This window comes from Thalassophryne amazonica, chromosome 13 (assembly GCF_902500255.1).
Source record: "Thalassophryne amazonica chromosome 13, fThaAma1.1, whole genome shotgun sequence".
Classification (NCBI taxonomy): Eukaryota; Metazoa; Chordata; class Actinopteri; order Batrachoidiformes; family Batrachoididae; genus Thalassophryne; species Thalassophryne amazonica.
The window spans coordinates 51511954-51531393 of NC_047115.1; the positions used below are offsets into that span (position 1 = coordinate 51511954).

At 39.1% G+C, this 19440-nt stretch overlaps 1 protein-coding gene across 1 annotated transcript in view; it reads left to right on the forward strand.

Moving 5' to 3' along the window:
* The window catches only part of sptlc3 (serine palmitoyltransferase, long chain base subunit 3), an 88662-nt gene that overhangs the window by 23603 nt on the left and 45619 nt on the right, over nucleotides 1-19440 (forward strand). The window contains exons 6-8 of the mRNA XM_034184248.1: nucleotides 4769-4883; nucleotides 11133-11224; nucleotides 11688-11689. Of these exons, the coding sequence (XP_034040139.1) occupies nucleotides 4769-4883; nucleotides 11133-11224; nucleotides 11688-11689 (209 nt within the window). The remainder of the gene's footprint in view (nucleotides 1-4768; nucleotides 4884-11132; nucleotides 11225-11687; nucleotides 11690-19440) is intronic.

Sequence of the window (19440 nt, forward strand, 5' to 3'; positions counted from 1 at the left end):
GAATCACCGGCCTCGGAGGATGTTCATTCAGTTGTTTAATTTGTAGAAAAAAAGCAGATCACAGACATGACACAAAACTAAAGTCATTTCAAATAGCAACTTTCTGGCTTTAAGAAACACTATAAGAAATCAAGGAAAAATAATTGTGGCAGTCAGTAACGGTTACTTTTTTAGACCAAGCAGAGGGAAAAAAATATGGACTCACTCAATTCTGAGGAATAAATTATGGAATCACCCTGTAAATTTTCATCCCCAAAACTAACACCTGCATCAAATCAGATCTGCTCGTTAGTCTGCTAAAAAGGAGTGATCACACCTTGGAGAGCTGTTGCACCAAGTGGACTGACATGAATCATGGCTCCAACGAGAGATGTCAATTGAAACAAAGGAGAGGATTATCAAACTCTTAAAAGAGGGTAAATCATCACGCAATGTTGCAAAAGATGTTGGTTGTTCACAGTCAGCTGTGTCTAAACTCTGGACCAAATACAAACAACATGGGAAGGTTGTTAAAGGCAAACATACTGGTAGACCAAGGAAGACATCAAAGCGTCAAGACAGAAAACTTAAAGCAATATGTCTCAAAAATCGAAAATGCACAAAAAACAAATGAGGAACGAATGGGAGGAAACTGGAGTCAACGTCTGTGACCGAACTGTAAGAAACCGCCTAAAGGAAATGGGATTTACATACAGAAAAGCTAAACGAAAGCCATCATTAACACCAAACAGAAAAAAAACAAGGTTACAATGGGCTAAGGAAAAGCAATCGTGGACTGTGGATGACTGGATGAAAGTCATATTCAGTGATAATCTTGAATCTGTATTGGGCAAGGTGATGATGTGGAACTTTTGTTTGGTGCTTCCAATGAGATTTATAAAGGATGCCTGAAGAGAACATGTAAATTTCCACAGTCAACTGAAAACATTCCTTGCAAAAAGACACATAGGGTCAATGTCATGGCCTGCAAATAGTCCGGATCTTAATCCAATTGAAAATCTTTGGTGGAAGTTGAAGAAAATGGTCCATGACAAGGCTCCAACCTGCAAAGCTGATCTGGCAACAGCAATCAGAGAAAGTTGGAGCCAGATTGATGAAGAGTAGTTTGTCACTCATTAAGTCCATGCCTCAGAGACTGCAAGCTGTTATAAAAGCCAGAGGTGGTGCAACAAAATACTAGTGATGTGTGGAGGTTCTTTGTTTTTCATGATTCCATAATTTTTTCCTCAGAATTGAGTGATTCCATATTTTTTTCGCTTTGTTGGTCTAAAAAAGTAACCGTTACTGACTGCCACAATTTTTTTTTTCCTGTGAATCACTAAACTAGTTTAGTTGTATAACCACAGTTTTTCATGATTTCTTCATCTTCATCTACATCTGCGAGGCATTAATTTTGTTGGTTTGGAACCAAGATTTTCCTCGTTTACTAGTGTGCTTGGGGTCATTGTCTTGTTGAAACACCCATTTCAAGGACATGTCCTCTTCAGCATAAGGCAACATGATCTCTTCAAGTATTTTGACATATCCAAACTGATCCATGATACCTGGTATGCGATATATAGGCCCAACACCATAGTAGGAGAAACATGCCCATATCATGATACTTGCACCACCATGCTTCACTGTCTTTACTGTGAACTGTGGCTTGAATTCAGAGTTTGGGGGTCGTCTCACAAACTGTCTGCGACCCTTGGACCCAAAAAGAACAATTTTACTCTCATCAGTCCACAAAATATTCCTCCATTTCTCTTTAGGCCAGTTGATGTGTTCTTTGGCAAATTGTAACCTCTTCTGCACGTCTTTTATCTAACAAAGGGACTTTGCGGGGGATTCTTGCAAATAAATTAGCTTCACACAGGCGTCTTCTAACTGTCACAGCACTTACAGGTAACTCCAGACTGTCTTTGATCATCCTGGAGCTGATCAATGGGTGAGCCTTTGCCATTCTGGTTATTCTTCTGTCCATTTTGATGGGTTTTTTTTCCGTTTTTCTCATGCGTCTGTTTTTTGTTTTGTGTTTTTTGTTTTTTGTCCATTTTAAAGCATTGGAGATCATTGTAGATGAACAGCCTATAAGTTTTTCCACCTGCGTATAAGTTTTCCCCTCTCCAATCAACTTTTTAATTAAACTGCGCTGTTCTTCTGAACAATGTCTTGAAGGTCCCATTTTCCTCAGGCTTTCAAAGAGAAAAGCATGTTCAACAGGTGCCGGCTTCATCCTTACATAGGTGACACCTGATTCACACCTGTTTGTTCCACAAAATTGCCGAACTCACTGACTGAATGCCCCACTACTATTATTGTGAACACCCCCTTTTCTACTTTTTTTTTTTACTAATAGCCCAATTTCATAGCCTTAAGAGTGTGCATATCATGAATGCTTGGTCTTGTTGGATTTGTGAGAATCTACTGAATCTACTGGTACCTTGTTTCCCATGTAACAATAAGAAATATACTCAAAACCTGGATTGATCTTTTTAGTCACATAGCATTACTATTATTCTGAACACTACTGTGTGTGTGTTGAAGTCATGGTTGCTGTTATGAAGGGGGTACTTCAGGTGAAACACTGCTCCAGGTTCATGTGTAGCTGACTGTTTCCTGTCTGTCCTGCAGTCATTAACATTCAGTAAATTACTTCAGTGAATGACAAATTAACAGCAGCTACCAAATGGAGATAGAGTGGTGGCATGGCTTTGCGTAATCCAGTACTTTGTGCTTTGTTATACATTCAGGCTCAAGTTAGGGTTAATGATGGAAATGATTAACTTTTTAAGGTTTGTTATGAAGGCTTTGAGGAGATGATCTCAGTCATAAGCACAGAGTGAAAGAATGGATTTCATAAGCAGTCCAGTTATATCCTCACATCAATAACACATTTCCAAAGTGATAGTTGTGTAAGTGTTATTTAATGTGATGGCAGGAAGGTGACTTTGGTCTTTTTTTTCACATTTCACAAGATGCATGTGACCAAAGTGTCTTTGTCACATGAGGTGTATCCAGGCCCAGAACAGCTTTCTAATGTTAGCATATCAATAAGGAGGCACGACAAGCCTGTGAAGACACGGCTTAATAAAACAGTCTTTATGGAGAGCAAATGCCAGTGCAGTTTGATTTAAAAAAAAAAAAAAAAAAAAAAAAAAAAAGCTGCTCCTCACAGCAGCTGCTGAGCCGGAGCAGTTTAGGAAATGTAAAATTGATTTTATTTGATGGAATCCTCCATAAAGGGTTATTTTATGCCATTCTGTTTTTGTGCACGTGACTGTCTTCCCATCCATCCTGATGCTTTAGGCCTGTTGTTTGTGCAGATTTTTTGGTAATGTTGGACAAAAGGTTTTACATATGTGCCTAATATCATGGAAACTCGGAAGATACAGATTCATTTGAGAGTTTGAAACATCTCTCACAAAGTACAGCGTGGCAAGCGACCGTTCAGTATCTGCTAGACTCGTCACCATTGAGTGATGGAGACATTTCTTCATTTTGGCCTCTAAATCTTTTGATATGAACAATCATAAAATTAAAAATGGGGGCTTGGTGAATGGAAATGAATCACTGAATGATTCAGTTGTTCGAGCTACAATAATACATACTGTATTGTATACTACTATAAGGCTACGTGTTTGCTGTTCTACAGTAATTTTAGAATATTCATGCTGATTATATAGTTTAATATAATTTTATGTTAATAAGTTGTACTCTTGAATTAACTTTAAGATATTTAACATTTAGGATTTTTATTGTGCATCCAGATGACCACAGTGTGAAGTGAGTGTTTTATGCATTTTTGCGTGTGTTATCCTCTGCTTTTTTTTTTTTTTTGTTTTTTATCTGTATGTATTTTTATTGTCAAATAAAATTTAATTCAAGTCAACATTTCAAAAGCACAATTGCTATTTATTGTGGCATATATTACAACATTTATGGAGTGGTTTTAAGAAAAAAACATGCACAGTTTTGTTTTGTTTTTTAACAGTTTTCTTTATTTATCTGAACTTGTTTGCATTTCTTTCACAATTTCAAAGTTGGTATTGTATCTAAAGTGGGGCAGAAGCAGTTTGAGATACTGTGTTGCTTGATAGTGATTTAATAATAAAAAAAAGCCTTGTACCATCAACAATAAATATTTTATATACGTTCAAATTAAATTTTACCCCACAAGTCTAATTTATTGTGGTTATATGTTGTAATTCATTTCTGCCATCGCCCAGAGGCAGCCAGAAGCCTAAGGAATAAAGAACAGTATAAATGAAACTTTAATTCAATAAATTTCTCCCTGTAGTCCACAGTTACAACAGTGCTTCCTTTTTATCAGTTGGTATGTCTGAAACGAATAGTGACATACCTGAAAAATCCCATTTTTACACAGAAGGGAAAGACACTATCAGGTGGCAGATTACAATCTGATCAATTTAGTAAATGAATTCTAGTCCCCACCTGTCACTTTGGTTTATAACCAACCGTCCGAGCCCCAAAATGCACTGCAGAACCACTTTATGTTTTGCAGGACTTGCCTTGTGATGAAAAAGGATAGTTGAGCTAGATTACAAATTTACCACATCTCAAATCATTACTAATCCATTGAGAACCAGAGATGTGGTTGCTATGTGTGCTGATAGTCCAAGCTTTGTGTGTGTCCTCTTTCATTTTTGCTGAAACTGTTGATTGTTGACAAAATCACTATAACTGTGATGGACTGCCAGGTAAACCACAACGTGGGTTAAGGGTTGAGTCACTTTTGGTGTCTTCTCCCTTTCAGGAAACTGAGCATCCACCAAGAGCTGGAGCAACTTGTGGCTAATTTCCTTGGTGTGGAATCTTCTATGACATTTGGAATGGGTTTCGCCACCAACTCTATGAACATCCCAGCACTTGTTGGCAAGGTATGTGAATTAAATCGACTAAGTACCAAGTAAATCCTGTTATTTTAGGGCTACATTCACAGTACAGCAGAAACTAATCTAATTACCACTGGCTTTTGTGCTTTTCTTGCATATGGCCTAAATTAATTAATAACAGTCAACTGAACTCAGCTGTGTACAATTTCTGACCCACCACCATTAATTAAAATCACAATTAGCATAAAAGTAGCCAGAACAGAGGCTCGGGCATACACCGCTGCTTTCACACACATAAGACAATGACTTTGTTAAAAGCACTGCTTGGGGCGGTAATTACCCATACTCTGGCCTGTCAGCATGCCAGCCTAGTTCAAACGGATGACGGTGAATATCTGTGATTGGTCCAGACAGGATGAAGAGAAGTTTGACTGTTTAAGTGATGATACCAGGGTCATTTATGCAGCTCAAGTGGCACAGCAGTCCTTTAGAGGCGGCAACACCCTCAGTAATCCTACAGGGCATTGAGATCAACCACTCTGCCAATGTTATCCTACAGAGACGGGCTTTGTCAAACTCATTTTGCAAGCAGAGCTACATTAGAGTGACAGGTGCTGGTAGACTAGGGACCAGACCAGCTGGACACCAGGCCAAACTGAGGCTATCTGTCACTGAGTCCATGTCAGTGTAACATCAACAAGAGCACTTTGAGAATGATGCAGTTGAAACCTCCGAGCTTTTGGCTGTCCATTGTTAATACATTTAATCAAATGTAGACTTAATTTGCATTGTGCTGTTTCCTCAATTTATCTGTGATGTTTCAGTGTGTGGGAAGATCATAAAGTGTAGAAGTCATATGTTCAAGTCTGTACCTTGATCACAGAAACACAATGAGCCTCACTCACTAATCTGTGCGCAGAAATATTCTTACTCTGAATAAAATAACATTTCTGAAAATTCACTGCTGGATTCATGACACTTGTGCCACTCAATTTTGTTGTCACCTTGTGCATTATGTTCGTGAATTAGAATCATTCCAAATACACAGACGTTCGCTTAAGCAGCAATCTGCATACTGACGTGCCTCTTCTTCCCCGTACAAGGACATCTGCTTGACGAGAGCGCTATGAGGAAGAAAGGTGACAGACGCTGGTTATGAAAAAGGCATGGCTCCAAAGTTAACAAAAACAATTGAAGGTGAAGTAACTGTGTCGAAGGTGGAGGCAAATAGAGACACTCTTTTCAGTACCATGTTGTCCGCAGCACCATGTTTTAAAAAAGAAAATCTGGACTGATGCAGTGAATGCTCTGTCCCCTGAGGTTTGACTCATTCTGATATTAGAGTTGTGGCCAAAAAAAAAAAACTATTCACAGACCAGAATAAAAAAATATACAAGAGGAGACAAAGGGAAAATCATCATTTAGTAGAATTTGTTCAAGAAATGATTGCAAAAGAGATGAGCCATCAAGAATGGTCCCCCAGAGTTTATTTATTCCTTTATTTATTTATATTGTAATGTTTATGCTGGAATGCCAAATAAATAAAATTGATTTCATAAAAGTGGCTATATACAGAACTGTTGCTTATGCTTTCTGTAATTAACGACTGCAGTTCAAGCCAAACACAATTTTATTTAAATGAAAATGTCATTGCTGCTTGCAGAAATAAATTAATCTTGCCCTTTTAGTATTCTGCCAATTAATAAACTACTCTTGCTAATTTAATGGCAGAAATTGTGGTGAGTGTCTAATCAATTTTAGGCAAAGAGTTTATCAAAAGCCAAAACTGTTACATTGCAGTATACATTTTCAAAACTCCATTGTAAACTTACTCAACAGGTGTAGTTGAACATTTTAAGGCTGGTAATAAATGGTGAAGACGAAAGGGTGCAGGTTTGTGTTTATTTCATACATTTGGTCAATGCATGACTGAATTAAATTATTTAATTATATTAAAGTGATTCATTTATTTAAATTATTATTTCATAGTTAATATTCTGTTAAAAGGGTGTGTTTTTATATTTTCTAGGACAACTACATCATTTGCACGTACACATGGTCTGTGGAAGTTCTAAATACAATCAAATTTGGGTAAGAACATATTGATGACTCCCACATTCATGCTGAAACGTGCGTACGCACTGTTTGTGGATACGGCCCAATAATAGGAATTGTAGATGATAGATACATTTCTGACATATTTAAACTTCACAACATTTTTGAGTGCCTGAGAGTTACCAGACAAACAAATTAAAGAACAGCTCTCCATCTGTGCTGATGACTAGATAAAAAGTAAGAAACCAGAACACCTACAATGATGTTTGCAACTTTCCTGTTTTGACTAATATTTCAAACCAGAAGGTTAATGCTCTTTCCATAAAGGTTAATTCATGTTTGCATCAAGCCATGGAGTTTTACCATAAATCACATGTACGTCGTGTTTGGAATAATAGTAGTGCTTGTGACTAAAAAGATTAATCAGGTTTTGAGTATATTTCTTATTGTTACATGGGAAACAAGGTACCAGTAGATTCAGTAGCTTCTCACAAATCCAACAAGACCAAGCATTCATGATATGCACACTCTTAAGGCTATGAAATTGGGCTATTAGTAAAAAAAAAGTAGAAAAGGGGGTGTTCACATAATAGTAGCATCTGCTGTTGACGCTACAAACTCAAAACTATTATGTTCAAACTGCTTTTTTAGCAATCCTGTGAATCACTAAACTAGTATTTAGTTGTATAACCACAGTTTTTCATGATTTCTTCACATCTGCGAGGCATTAATTTTGTTGGTTTGGAACCAGATTTTGCTTGTTTACTAGTGTGCTTGGGGTCATTGCCTTGTTGAAACACCCATTTCAAGGGCATGTCCTCTTCAGCATAAGGCAACATGACCTTCAAGTATTTTGACATATCCAAACTGATCCATGATACCTGGAATGCGATATATAGGCCCAACACCATAGTAGGAGAAACATGCCCATATCATGATGCTTGCACCACCATGCTTCACTGTGAACTGTGGATTGAATTCACAGTTTGGGGGTCATCTCACAAACTGTCTGCGGCCCTTGGACCCAAAAAGAACAATTTTACTCTCATCAGTCCACAAAATATTCCTCCATTCTCTTTAGGCCAGTTGATGTGTCTTTGGCAAATTGTAACCTCTTCTGCACGTCTTTTATTTAACAGAGGGACTTTGCAGGGGATTCTTGCAAATAAATTAGCTTCACACAGGCGTCTCTCTGTCACAGCACTTACAGTAACTCCAATCAATCAAAATCAATCAATTTTTTTATATAGCGCCAAATCACAACAAACAGTTGCCCCAAGGCGCTTTATATTGTAAGGCAAGGCCATACAATAATTATGTAAAACCCCAACGGTCAAAACGACCCCCTGTGAGCAAGCACTTGGCTACAGTGGGAAGGAAAAACTCCCTTTTAACAGGAAGAAACCTCCAGCAGAACCAGGCTCAGGGAGGGGCAGTCTTCTGCTGGGACTGGTTGGGGCTGAGGGAGAGAACCAGGAAAAAGACATGCTGTGGAGGGGAGCAGAGATCGATCACTAATGATTAAATGCAGAGTGGTGCATACAGAGCAAAAAGAGAAAGAAACAGTGCATCATGGGAACCCCCAGCAGTCTACGTCTATAGCAGCATAACTAAGGGATGGTTCAGGGTCACCTGATCCAGCCCTAACTATAAGCTTTAGCAAAAAGGAAAGTTTTAAGCCTAATCTTAAAAGTAGAGAGGGTGTCTGTCTCCCTGATCTGAATTGGGAGCTGGTTCCACAGGAGAGGAGCCTGAAAGCTGAAGGCTCTGCCTCCCATTCTACTCTTACAAACCCTAGGAACTACGAGTAAGCCTGCAGTCTGAGAGCGAAGCGCTCTATTGGGGTGATATGGTACTACGAGGTCCCTAAGATAAGATGGGACCTGATTATTCAAACCTTATAAGTAAGAAGAAGATTTTAAATTCTATTCTAGAATTAACAGGAAGCCAATGAAGAGAGGCCAATATGGGTGAGATATGCTCTCTCCTTCTAGTCCCCGTCAGTACTCTAGCTGCAGCATTTTGAATTAACTGAAGGCTTTTTAGGGAACTTTTAGGACAACCTGATAATAATGAATTACAATAGTCCAGCCTAGAGGAAATAAATGCATGAATTAGTTTTTCAGCATCACTCTGAGACAAGACCTTTCTGATTTTAGAGATATTGCGTAAATGCAAAAAAGCAGTCCTACATATTTGTTTAATATGCGCTTTGAATGACATATCCTGATCAAAAATGACTCCAAGATTTCTCACAGTATTACTAGAGGTCAGGGTAATGCCATCCAGAGTAAGGATCTGGTTAGACACCATGTTTCTAAGATTTGTGGGGCCAAGTACAATAACTTCAGTTTTATCTGAGTTTAAAAGCAGGAAATTAGAGGTCATCCATGTCTTTATGTCTGTAAGACAATCCTGCAGTTTAGCTAATTGGTGTGTGTCCTCTGGCTTCATGGATAGATAAAGCTGGGTATCATCTGCGTAACAATGAAAATTTAAGCAATACCATAATAATACTGCCTAAGGGAAGCATATATAAAGTGAATAAAATTGGTCCTAGCACAGAACCTTGTGGAACTCCATAATTAACTTTAGTCTGTGAAGAAGATTCCCCATTTACATGAACCAATTGTAATCTATTAGACAAATATGATTCAAACCACCGCAGCGCAGTGCCTTTAATACCTATGGCATGCTCTAATCTCTGTAATAAAATTTTATGGTCAACAGTATCAAAAGCAGCACTGAGGTCTAACAGAACAAGCACAGAGATGAGTCCACTGTCTGAGGCCATAAGAAGATCATTTGTAACATTCACTAATGCTGTCTTTGATCATCCTGGAGCTGATCAATGGGTGAGCCTTTGCCATTCTGGTATTCTTCTATCCATTTTGATGGTTGTTTTCCATTTTCTTCCACGCGTCTTTTTTTTTTTTTTTTTTGTCCATTTTAAAGCATTGGCGATCATTGTAGATGAACAGCCTATAATTTTTCCAGCTGCGTATAAGTTTTCCCCTCTCCAATCAACTTTTTAATCAAACTACGCTGTTCTTCTGAACAATGTCTTGAACGTCCCGTTTTCCTTAGGCTTTCAAAGAGAAAAGCATGTTCAACAGGTGCTGGCTTCATCCTTACATAGGGTACACCTGATTCACACCTGTTTGTTCCACAAAATTGACGAACTCACTGACTGTATGCCACACTACTATTACTGTGAACACCCCCTTTTCTACTTTTTTTTACTAATAGCCCGATTTCATAGCCTTAAGAGTGTGCATATCATGAATGCTTGGTCTTGTTGGATTTGAATCTACTGAATCTACTGGTACCTTGTTTCCCATGTAACAATAAGAAATATACTCAAAACCTGGATTAATCTTTTTAGTCACGTAGCACTACTATTATTCTGAACACTACTGTATGTAGATTCCGGACACAGTGCCTGAAATTGTGATCACGTTCACGTCAGCATCTGTCCTCTGAACTGTGTATTTTTTTTATGGCATTCAGATAAATACAAATCGACACATTAAATATTAAGTGAGCAGGATGGGAACACATTGTGTTGTGCTGTCATGAAATGAGAACTCTTTGGACTAACTGCTCTGCAGCACGCACTCGGATAACATCACGCTTGAAATGCAGGGTGTGTCGCATACTGCAAATTGCTAAAATGAGCCACATATACCAGTTCTTAAACATCTTTTGAGGATTAGAGCCACTGTTGCAGCTTGGTTGTAAGTCCGAGTGAGGACTGTGGATGAGCTGGAATGACAAGAACATTCCAATTTGCACTTTGAGGCCACAGTTACACTGGGAGATACCTGATATGTACCAGATTTATTTCCACATATGCATGTAACACAAATGGCATCTGAAAAAGTCCAATTCAATGTGCTTTTATCATAATTTACATAAATTTGTGCTGTCATATCTAATCTGATATGATAATCTTTCTGGTGTTGTACCGTTGACTGTTTACAAGACCATTAGCCTCTATTATTATAATCAAAACATGACACCATCTGTACAAATGCAACATAATTTTAAACAAAATCTGCCGGTAAGTAGGCGTCATGTGGGATTTCCATAATGCATGCTGTGGGTTTTGTGACACAGTTTTTGAATGCGGAGACATGCAATACATGATTTGTTACTGACCAGTAGTTCAGTACCATGCATAAAGGAGATTTAGGAACAAAATGTGATTAAAATTCTTGTTTCTGCCCTTGTTTCTAGGGTTGTTTGATACTGAGCGATGAACTGAACCACACGTCTCTCATCTTAGGGGCCAGACTGTCAGGAGCAACCATCCGTGTATTCAAACAACAGTAAGTCCACTTATAATTTAGCATTGAGCACGAGTTATGGTGCAAGAAAACAGTGTGAGTGTGATTTAGGTCATAATCAGTGAGAGCCATTCTGTGCCAGTTTGCTGACATCTCTGGTGCATCTGCACTGCTCGAGTTTGCTATCAAACATTGTTTGGAGAACTGCAACATCTTTTTCCATTTTCCTGTTGCTGTTAAAGGTTGACTTTCTGCCTGAGCAGACACAGCACCTACCAGGGCTCAGCCTAACTATCCAGTTATTCTTGTATCTATTCCAAACTGTTGATGCTGCTGCCTGCTGCTGCTGTGAGAAACACTTTACTTTGTGTGTAGCACAGGATCTGCCTCGGGAAAGACCTACTTTAACATATCATGTTTACAGAGACAAATTAAAAGTGTTAATGAAATGGGTTCAGTTAACATTCACTGCTGTGTTTTATCAGTCGGCAAAGGAGCAGCACAGCAGTTTTGTTTGTATGAAAGTCATGTCTCGCTTAAAAGAAGCATCTTGTGTTAAATCACATTTCATGAACCATTTACAGTTAAATTTGATTAAACATCCTTGAAGCCCCACAGTTGTCTATGCATGTGGAAATTCTCATGCTATAAGTAACATTTAGGCCTAAAATAACTCATTTTAATTTTTGGTGGCATATTTTGCTTGTTCAATCATGCCATAGACTGTTTATATACTGGGTGAACCCTCCAAGATGTTGACCATAAGTTTTCTGAAGAGCAGTTTTGAAGCTTAAACCGTGCGGCTCTGGATGTCACCATCTTGGCAGTGCTTTATTCCACTTAATTAGCCGCACACTCAAATGGGCAAAGAGGTGGAGCACGCGCAATCCAGCATGTCCTTGGCAGGATGAGTGATACCCTAATGCACCCCAGCTCAAGTTCCAAAGCGATTGAAGCTACAGCTTGCAGGCTAATTTGGGTTTGAGCTTTTGATTGTGTTTTTTTGTGGCCTGGACTGTGGTTTTCACGTTGGATGTTTTGGGTTTGGATGTTAAAACATATGACCCCACCAGCATATTGCCTCTGTAATTGTCACCAAACGACCTATAACTGTACTGGTTAATTGTATTAAGTGACATTAGTGCTACAACTGCACAGCAAGTCATGTGCAAGCAGCCACAGCTAGTGGGGTCCTGACTGTGGCCACAGCTGTCAGTCAAAGCAACCACACCCTTAATTATTCATAACTTTAAGCTTAAACTGATGAGTTATTTTAAAAAAAAAGTCCACATCATTTCCGGTACTGATGGGGAATCTAGCTATAGAACCCAAAACGATTTTTGTACAAAACCGTAAATCTGTTTATTTGTGCTGTCAAGTTGGAGAATTTACATGGGCTTGTATGGGGACTGATTCATGCATTGAGCCAGCCTCAAATGGCCATCCAAGGAATTGCAAATTTGCCACTTCCACACTGGCTTCATTTATGGAGGCTGGAAGATGGGAGTTAAGTGAAATACACCCAATGAGCTGGTATGGAGTCAATGAGAACGCCTGTACATTCTGTGGAATAGAATGCATCTTGTGATCATCATGCTGTGTTTGTGTGTCTCTTTATGACGCCATAATAAATATCACCTGACAGCACTTCTGGTGTTGTTGCTGCAGGAATTGAAGTTGAGTTAAATGTTATGTTTTTGATACTTCGACTAATGCACATTGGCAGCACTGTCTGCATACCGTCAACACTTCTGTAAAGTCAACATGGTATGTTCTGTCATGAGACACAGGCACTGAGAGATAATAGGCACAGTAATATCATGTGGAAGAGTACTATGTTTTTGTACAGCAATAAAACTGGATCTGTGATCATAAAATATTCTACCGCCACTTGGAACTAAAATCTTACATGATACAACTTGTTGATTTCAAATCCTGGAGTTATCAAGTGTGTTTATCTTCACATCACATCTGAAATTCCTTCTTTTCCCGCCTCTCAGGATGTTTTAGAAAGCGATAGGATAAAACATCTTTACTGTCTGTACAATACCAAGATCCAACGGCAACATAACAAGCCACAGTTGCTTACAAAGCATAGAGCTTGTTGAAGACTGAAGGGTTATTGTTACACTGAGTTACAAAAAGGGTGGTAACCACGATGATTTTACTTAATGACTGTTGGCCTATGATCGAAGTGCAGATCTCTGAGGGGTGTGGCAAGCAGAAGGTTGAGGGGATGCCCACAACACATGGCATACTCCCAGACCTAACCTGATGATTCATTTCAGTGTCTGTGGGGTCGTTTTTCCTACAAACTCTGTTTTTAAGGTACCAGATGACTTGTGTTTGCTTGTTTTAAAAGGTGCGTAATCTGTTCTTTTTGTGTTATTTTGCAGAGAAAATTAGTGGAAACTTGAATAATATGAGACTCACTGTATTTGTAATTTAAGTTTTGTTTGTTGTTTGAGGAAACTTGACAGATTAGCCAGTCCTCTACCAAATGTGTGCTGACAAGTGTCCATCCCCCCCCCCCCCCCCAACCGAGTCAGTTATGGGTCCTCCAACCCAGCTGGCCCTACAGGCGTGTCTCAAGGCTAAGAGCCTGCAGGCACCTGAGCATCTGGCCTCTTTCATGCCTCTTTACCTTCAACACCACAAAGGTTGAAGTCTCAGTTGTTTTAGTATTAGATCTCTGTTTACCAAGAGGGTTGTGCTCCATCACAGCAATACTTAGGACCTAGCTTAGACAGTAAGTACATGTTTAGAAGGGTCATAGAAGAGTATAAAATTTCTAATTTTGATATTTTAAGAAAAAGCCACTGGAAAACATTAGGTTGAATGACCTACATACAGTCCGGAATCACCACATATTTCGTAACTTAAACTTTCTGGACTTAAATTATGTTGGGAACTTTCCCTGATAATCTAAAAATAACATTTAAGATGTCTACATACTGCTGTCTGCTAAAGAAACAAGTTTTGTTTTGTATTTTTCACTTTAAATCAGTATTCCATTGATAATAGTGTGACTGAAAATAAAATGTCATTATATTTGGCAGATGTGCGATAAGTTGACCCACTTAATCAGCCATTTTCTCTTAAAATATCAAAATATAAATTTTACACTTTCTATGACTCTCCCAAACATGGATTGGTCATTCTGAACATTTTGAATACTTTGGAAAATATATGCTGCTGCAGTTTAGACGATACAGCTATATTTGAAGTAACACTCAGGATGAAAAGGGCGTGGGCATTTTCAGGCTGTTCGTCCCGGATAGAGATTTTGGCAATATCCCAAGTTGTTCTTTGGAGTCGTATTAGTCTAGAACAGTTGACTTATCCTCTCCTAAATGAGTGGCATACATGCCTCAGCTAGGTCCTAGACTACCTGTAATACCACAGTTTTTAAAAAACGTATGTCAAATGTCTTAAAAAGAATTGAGGTTTCTCTATATTGTCTACACGTTATGCCCTTTAAATTTAAAGCAAAAATAAGCCTCAACAAAATATGAATTTAATGAAAATATCAAAAACAGAATAACAGTCACTGAATATGTCTTATATTTAATTTACATCAATTAAGAAATGCAAATAGTATTGTACTGTTCTGTAAGTCTGCCTGGAGAAGGCAGTTCTCAAAACTGAGTGGTCATGCAATAGGGACACTAGTGAGGGAAGCCACCAGAACACCTACAACAAACTCTTTAAGGCTTTATAAGGTTCTTTGGTTGTGATTGGAGCCCTGTACATGTTGAATCACCAATTACACAGTGTCACAGCTGAGTGGAACAAACAAGAACACAGGCAACATTTCGGCTCACCTCTCCAATAACCCTTCTGGAAACTGTAGTTGAGACATTAGGCCCCATTTAAAAAAGAAAAAAAAAAAAAATTAGCTGTCATCCTTGACAAAAAAGTGATTCTGATGAGGTAGGGTGGATTTTTATTTATTTATTTTCTTAGAAACTGAGAACAACAATACGGTAAAATTTTGAGGCTGGGAAATGAAACTTCCCCTTCTATTGCAGAGCTGTGAAAATATGTACATAATGTCATAAGTATCCAACTAAAAAAAACTTGCAGGCTGGACCAAGCGGGCAGAACTACCGAGTGCTTTTTGGCACTAGTGAGTCACCAGAGAAGAAGAAACAAATGAGGAAAACCTCATTTTGAAACTGTTATACTTAGCATCCAAGCTACCTTCGTTGTCCAGCAGCCCACATGCGTACTGGCTGTAAATATCACTCATGGTCGCGTCGGGGGGAACACTCACTCTGTACCGTTGGCTTCAGCTTTTTGGCTTGTCTGCAGTCTGTATCAAGATAATCCGCATCATCCTCATTGTCAGTGACGACAAGCGGTAAGTTCCGGCTCGGTAATGTTTGGCCGTCTTCGGTCAAAGCACACTCGCCACCTAGCTGACATGCCAGTTCTTGCACCAGCTGTACTGCAATCAACAAAATTCACTAAAATAAAATAAATTGTTGTGGGCCAATTTCAACATGAGGACAGGGATGATGAGGTGTTGTTTTTTTTTTGTTGTTTTTTTGTGTGTGTGTGTATGTATTTGTTTTTTATGGGGCCTGATGTCTTCTTTTTAAGAATGTACTTTCTGTTCCACCCAACCATGAATCTGTGACGAGTGATATAACAGACAAGTGTTGCACTATGCACAGTTTCTCCAGTCACAGCCACAGAAGCCTGTAACAACTTCAGAGTTGTCATCACGTCCCTCATGATGCAAGCAAGGTGGGGTGTTGCTCTATTTATAAATCTAGGTTTAGCTTATTAGCTGTTGAGGGTTACAAATATCACTCGTTTGAGCATCTGATTCTCTGCTGTGCTCAGGATATACACATTGCCAAGGTCAGAAGAATAAAAATCAGTCATATTACTTTGTCACTGTATATAGGCCTCCTGGCCCATATTCTGAATTCTTACATGAATTTAGTGTGTTCATCTCTAACTTGTCAACTAGTGTAGATAACATTCTGATCATTGGTGACTTTAACATTCATATAAATAAGCCTTCTGATCCCCTCTGCAAATCATTTATGGAAATTGTGATGCATTAGGATTTTGGCAATACATTCGGGATTCGATGCACATTAGTGGAAATACCCTGGATCTGGTTCTTGCACGTGGTATTGCTGTCACGAATATTGACATCATGCCTCTTACATCAGTGGTGTCTGATCACTCACTTATTAAGTTTACAGTTTTGCTGCCGTGTATAGTGGAACAACAACCTTATATATCATTACGGCGATGCATCAACTCCTCAACTAAGACTAAACTCGAAGCTAGACTGCCTGATGTCTTAGCTTCACATTTGACAACCACCCAGTCAGTAGACAGACTTGTGGATAGTTTAAAAGTGCTCAAACTACACTTGACATGATTGCACCACCTGTGTTAAAACAGCGCTCCCCCAAATCACAGTTACCTTGGTTCAATGATTATCTGCGTGACCTCAAGCATAAACCAAGAGGTCTAGAATGGAAATGGCGTCGTTCAAAATTAGAAGTATTTCACCTTGCGTGGCGTGATGCTATCTTAGACCATAAACATGCATTATTGGCTACAAAGCAGACTTACTACCTCTGATTTGGTCAACAAAAACAAGCATAACTCAAAGTTTTTGTTCGACACCGGTGGCAACACTTATGCATGGACAACCACCTGTAGTTCGCTCTCCTTTAACAGCACAAGATTTCCTGGCTTACTTTGGGAAGAAAATAGAACACATCAGGTTAAACATATCCCGGCATGCCTTAATCCAGCCACTACACCCTGCTATTGAGGTGGGTGCCACTACTGAGGTATTACCAGATTTACAGAATTTGATAGTATCTCACTAGGCATGCTAACAAAACTCGTAATGTCAACAAAAAGCACAACCTGTTTATTTGATCCTATACCAACAAAACTGTTTAAGGACCTATGGCCCACTCTTGGGCCGACTGTGCTGGAAATTATTAATCTTTCTTTAATTTCTGGATCTGTTCCTAAATGTTTCAAATCTGCAGTGATTAAACCATTACTTAAGAAACCTAATCTTGACCCTAGGGTATTGACAAACTATCGGCCGATATCAAATCTATCATTTTCTCTAAAATTTGGAAAAAGTGGTGTCACGGCAGCTTGTAGACTGTGTCTTACTGAGAATAATCTCTTTGAGCCACTGCAGTCTGCTTTTAGAAAATATCATTCCACAGAGACGGCACTCACTAAAGTGGTGAATGATCTTCTGCTTACAATGGATTCGGACACCACTATGGTTCTGTTGCTGTTAGATCTCAGTGCTGCATTTGATACAGTGGATCATCATATTCTACTTGATAGGCTGGAAAATCATTTTGGGATTACTGGGAGTGGCCCTTGCATGGCTGACGTCATACTTGACCAGTCGTTCTCACTGTGAGAAGTTGGATGTCTAGAAACGTCCTACTTTTAAACTCTGATAAGACTGAAATGATGGTTCTTAGTCCAGTGAGACATCGGCATCAATTTGACCAGTTAACTCTCAGCCTCGGCTCGTGTGTCATACATCACACTGACAAAGTGAGGAACCTTGGGGTAATTTTTGATCCTTCATTGTGCTTTGGCCTCCACATTAGAAATATTACTAGGACTGCTTTCTTCCACCTGCCGAAATATAGCGAAGATTCGTCCCATCCTGTCTATGGCTGATGCTGAGACCCTGATTCATGCATTTATCTCTTCTAGATTGGACTACTGCAATGTTCTATTTTCTGCTTTACCGCGGTCTAGCATTAGGGGTCTCCAGACTTTTGACACGAAGGACAAAGTTCGACCACATTACACCCATTTTGGCATCTCTTCACTGGCTTCCTGTCCCAGTGAGATCAGATTTTAAGGTTCTGCTACTAACCTATAAAATTATTCATGAACTGGCACCTCCCTACCTAGCTGGCCTAATTAAACTTACGTACCGGCCCAGGCTTTACGTTCTCAGGGTGCAGGACTACTTTGTGTCCCTAAGGTGAATAAGAAGTCTGCGGGTCAGAGTTTTCTCTTATCGTGCCCCTGTTCTGTGGAATGATCTCCCTGCACCAATAAAACAGTCAGATTCTGTGGAGATTTTCAAGTCCAGACTTAAGACGCACTTGTTTTCTCTTTCTTATAGCTAGCATACTGGTACAGTTTTGTTTTACGCTTTTTACTCTTTTAATTCATTTATTAGTAATTGGAGCGGGCTGCGGCCTCAACTTTACCTAAATTCCAGAGATGGGAGTTGTATTTGTGTTGGCGATCCTCCTGTCCTGTACGCCAATAGCATTTCTTGTATATTTGTCCATGAATTGTTCTGTGAATTGTTCTGTAATTTATGTTTGTAGCATGGCCCAAGCAGGGGGTCACCCCTTTGAGTCTGGTATGCTTGAGGTTTCTTCCTCAGAGGGAGTTTTTCCTTACCAGTGTTGCTCTGGGGGTTGGTAAGGTTAGACCTTACCTGTGTGAAGTGCTTTGAGGCAACTCTGTTGTGATTTGGCCCTATATAAATGAAAATAAATTGAAATTGAAAAATGAGTGTCTTGATGGCTTCCCTCACTCAGTGTTTCAGAACTGTCTACTCGACACAGTATTAAGGTATTGTTTGCATTTCTTAATGACTGACTGAAATAAAGTTCAGTATATATATTCAGTGACTTGGAAATGTTCATGCATTCATCTCCTTTCTTATGTAAAGTTGGCTGTAAAAGTGATGATTCAGCGTTGTTCTGCTAAATGTGCCCACATTTTGACATTATGTCTTGCTGTAGAGATTTGTTGTCGCTGTTGAGTTTAGAGGACAGTGCATACTTCTTTAAGTCAAAGATGTTTGCAGTGACCATTTTCAGAGCACTTGGAAATTTCACAATGGTATTTGAGATGTTTCAGACTTTATAAGCACTCCATGTTAAGAAAAGATGGAGTTTCCTACTGGAGAAACTGGTTTGCCTAGTCTTGCATTGTACGCCTTGTATGTTGAAAATGCCACGGTTACAGATAGAGGTGCTGCATTTGAAGGTTAGGTTTGTTATTAAAAAACAAATCTATCTCTTCGAAGGTTAGGCTGTTATTAGGCTTGTAGCCTTTTTGCATATTCTACCTACAACTGTATGCACACATCTTCAGGGTGACCTTCCCCTTCAGTCATATACTTTCTACCATCAAGATGTGGCTTATCTTAAGCTGGCATCAAACTGTGGAATAATGTTATCCTTGATCCTGCTCTGCGCACACTGTATATT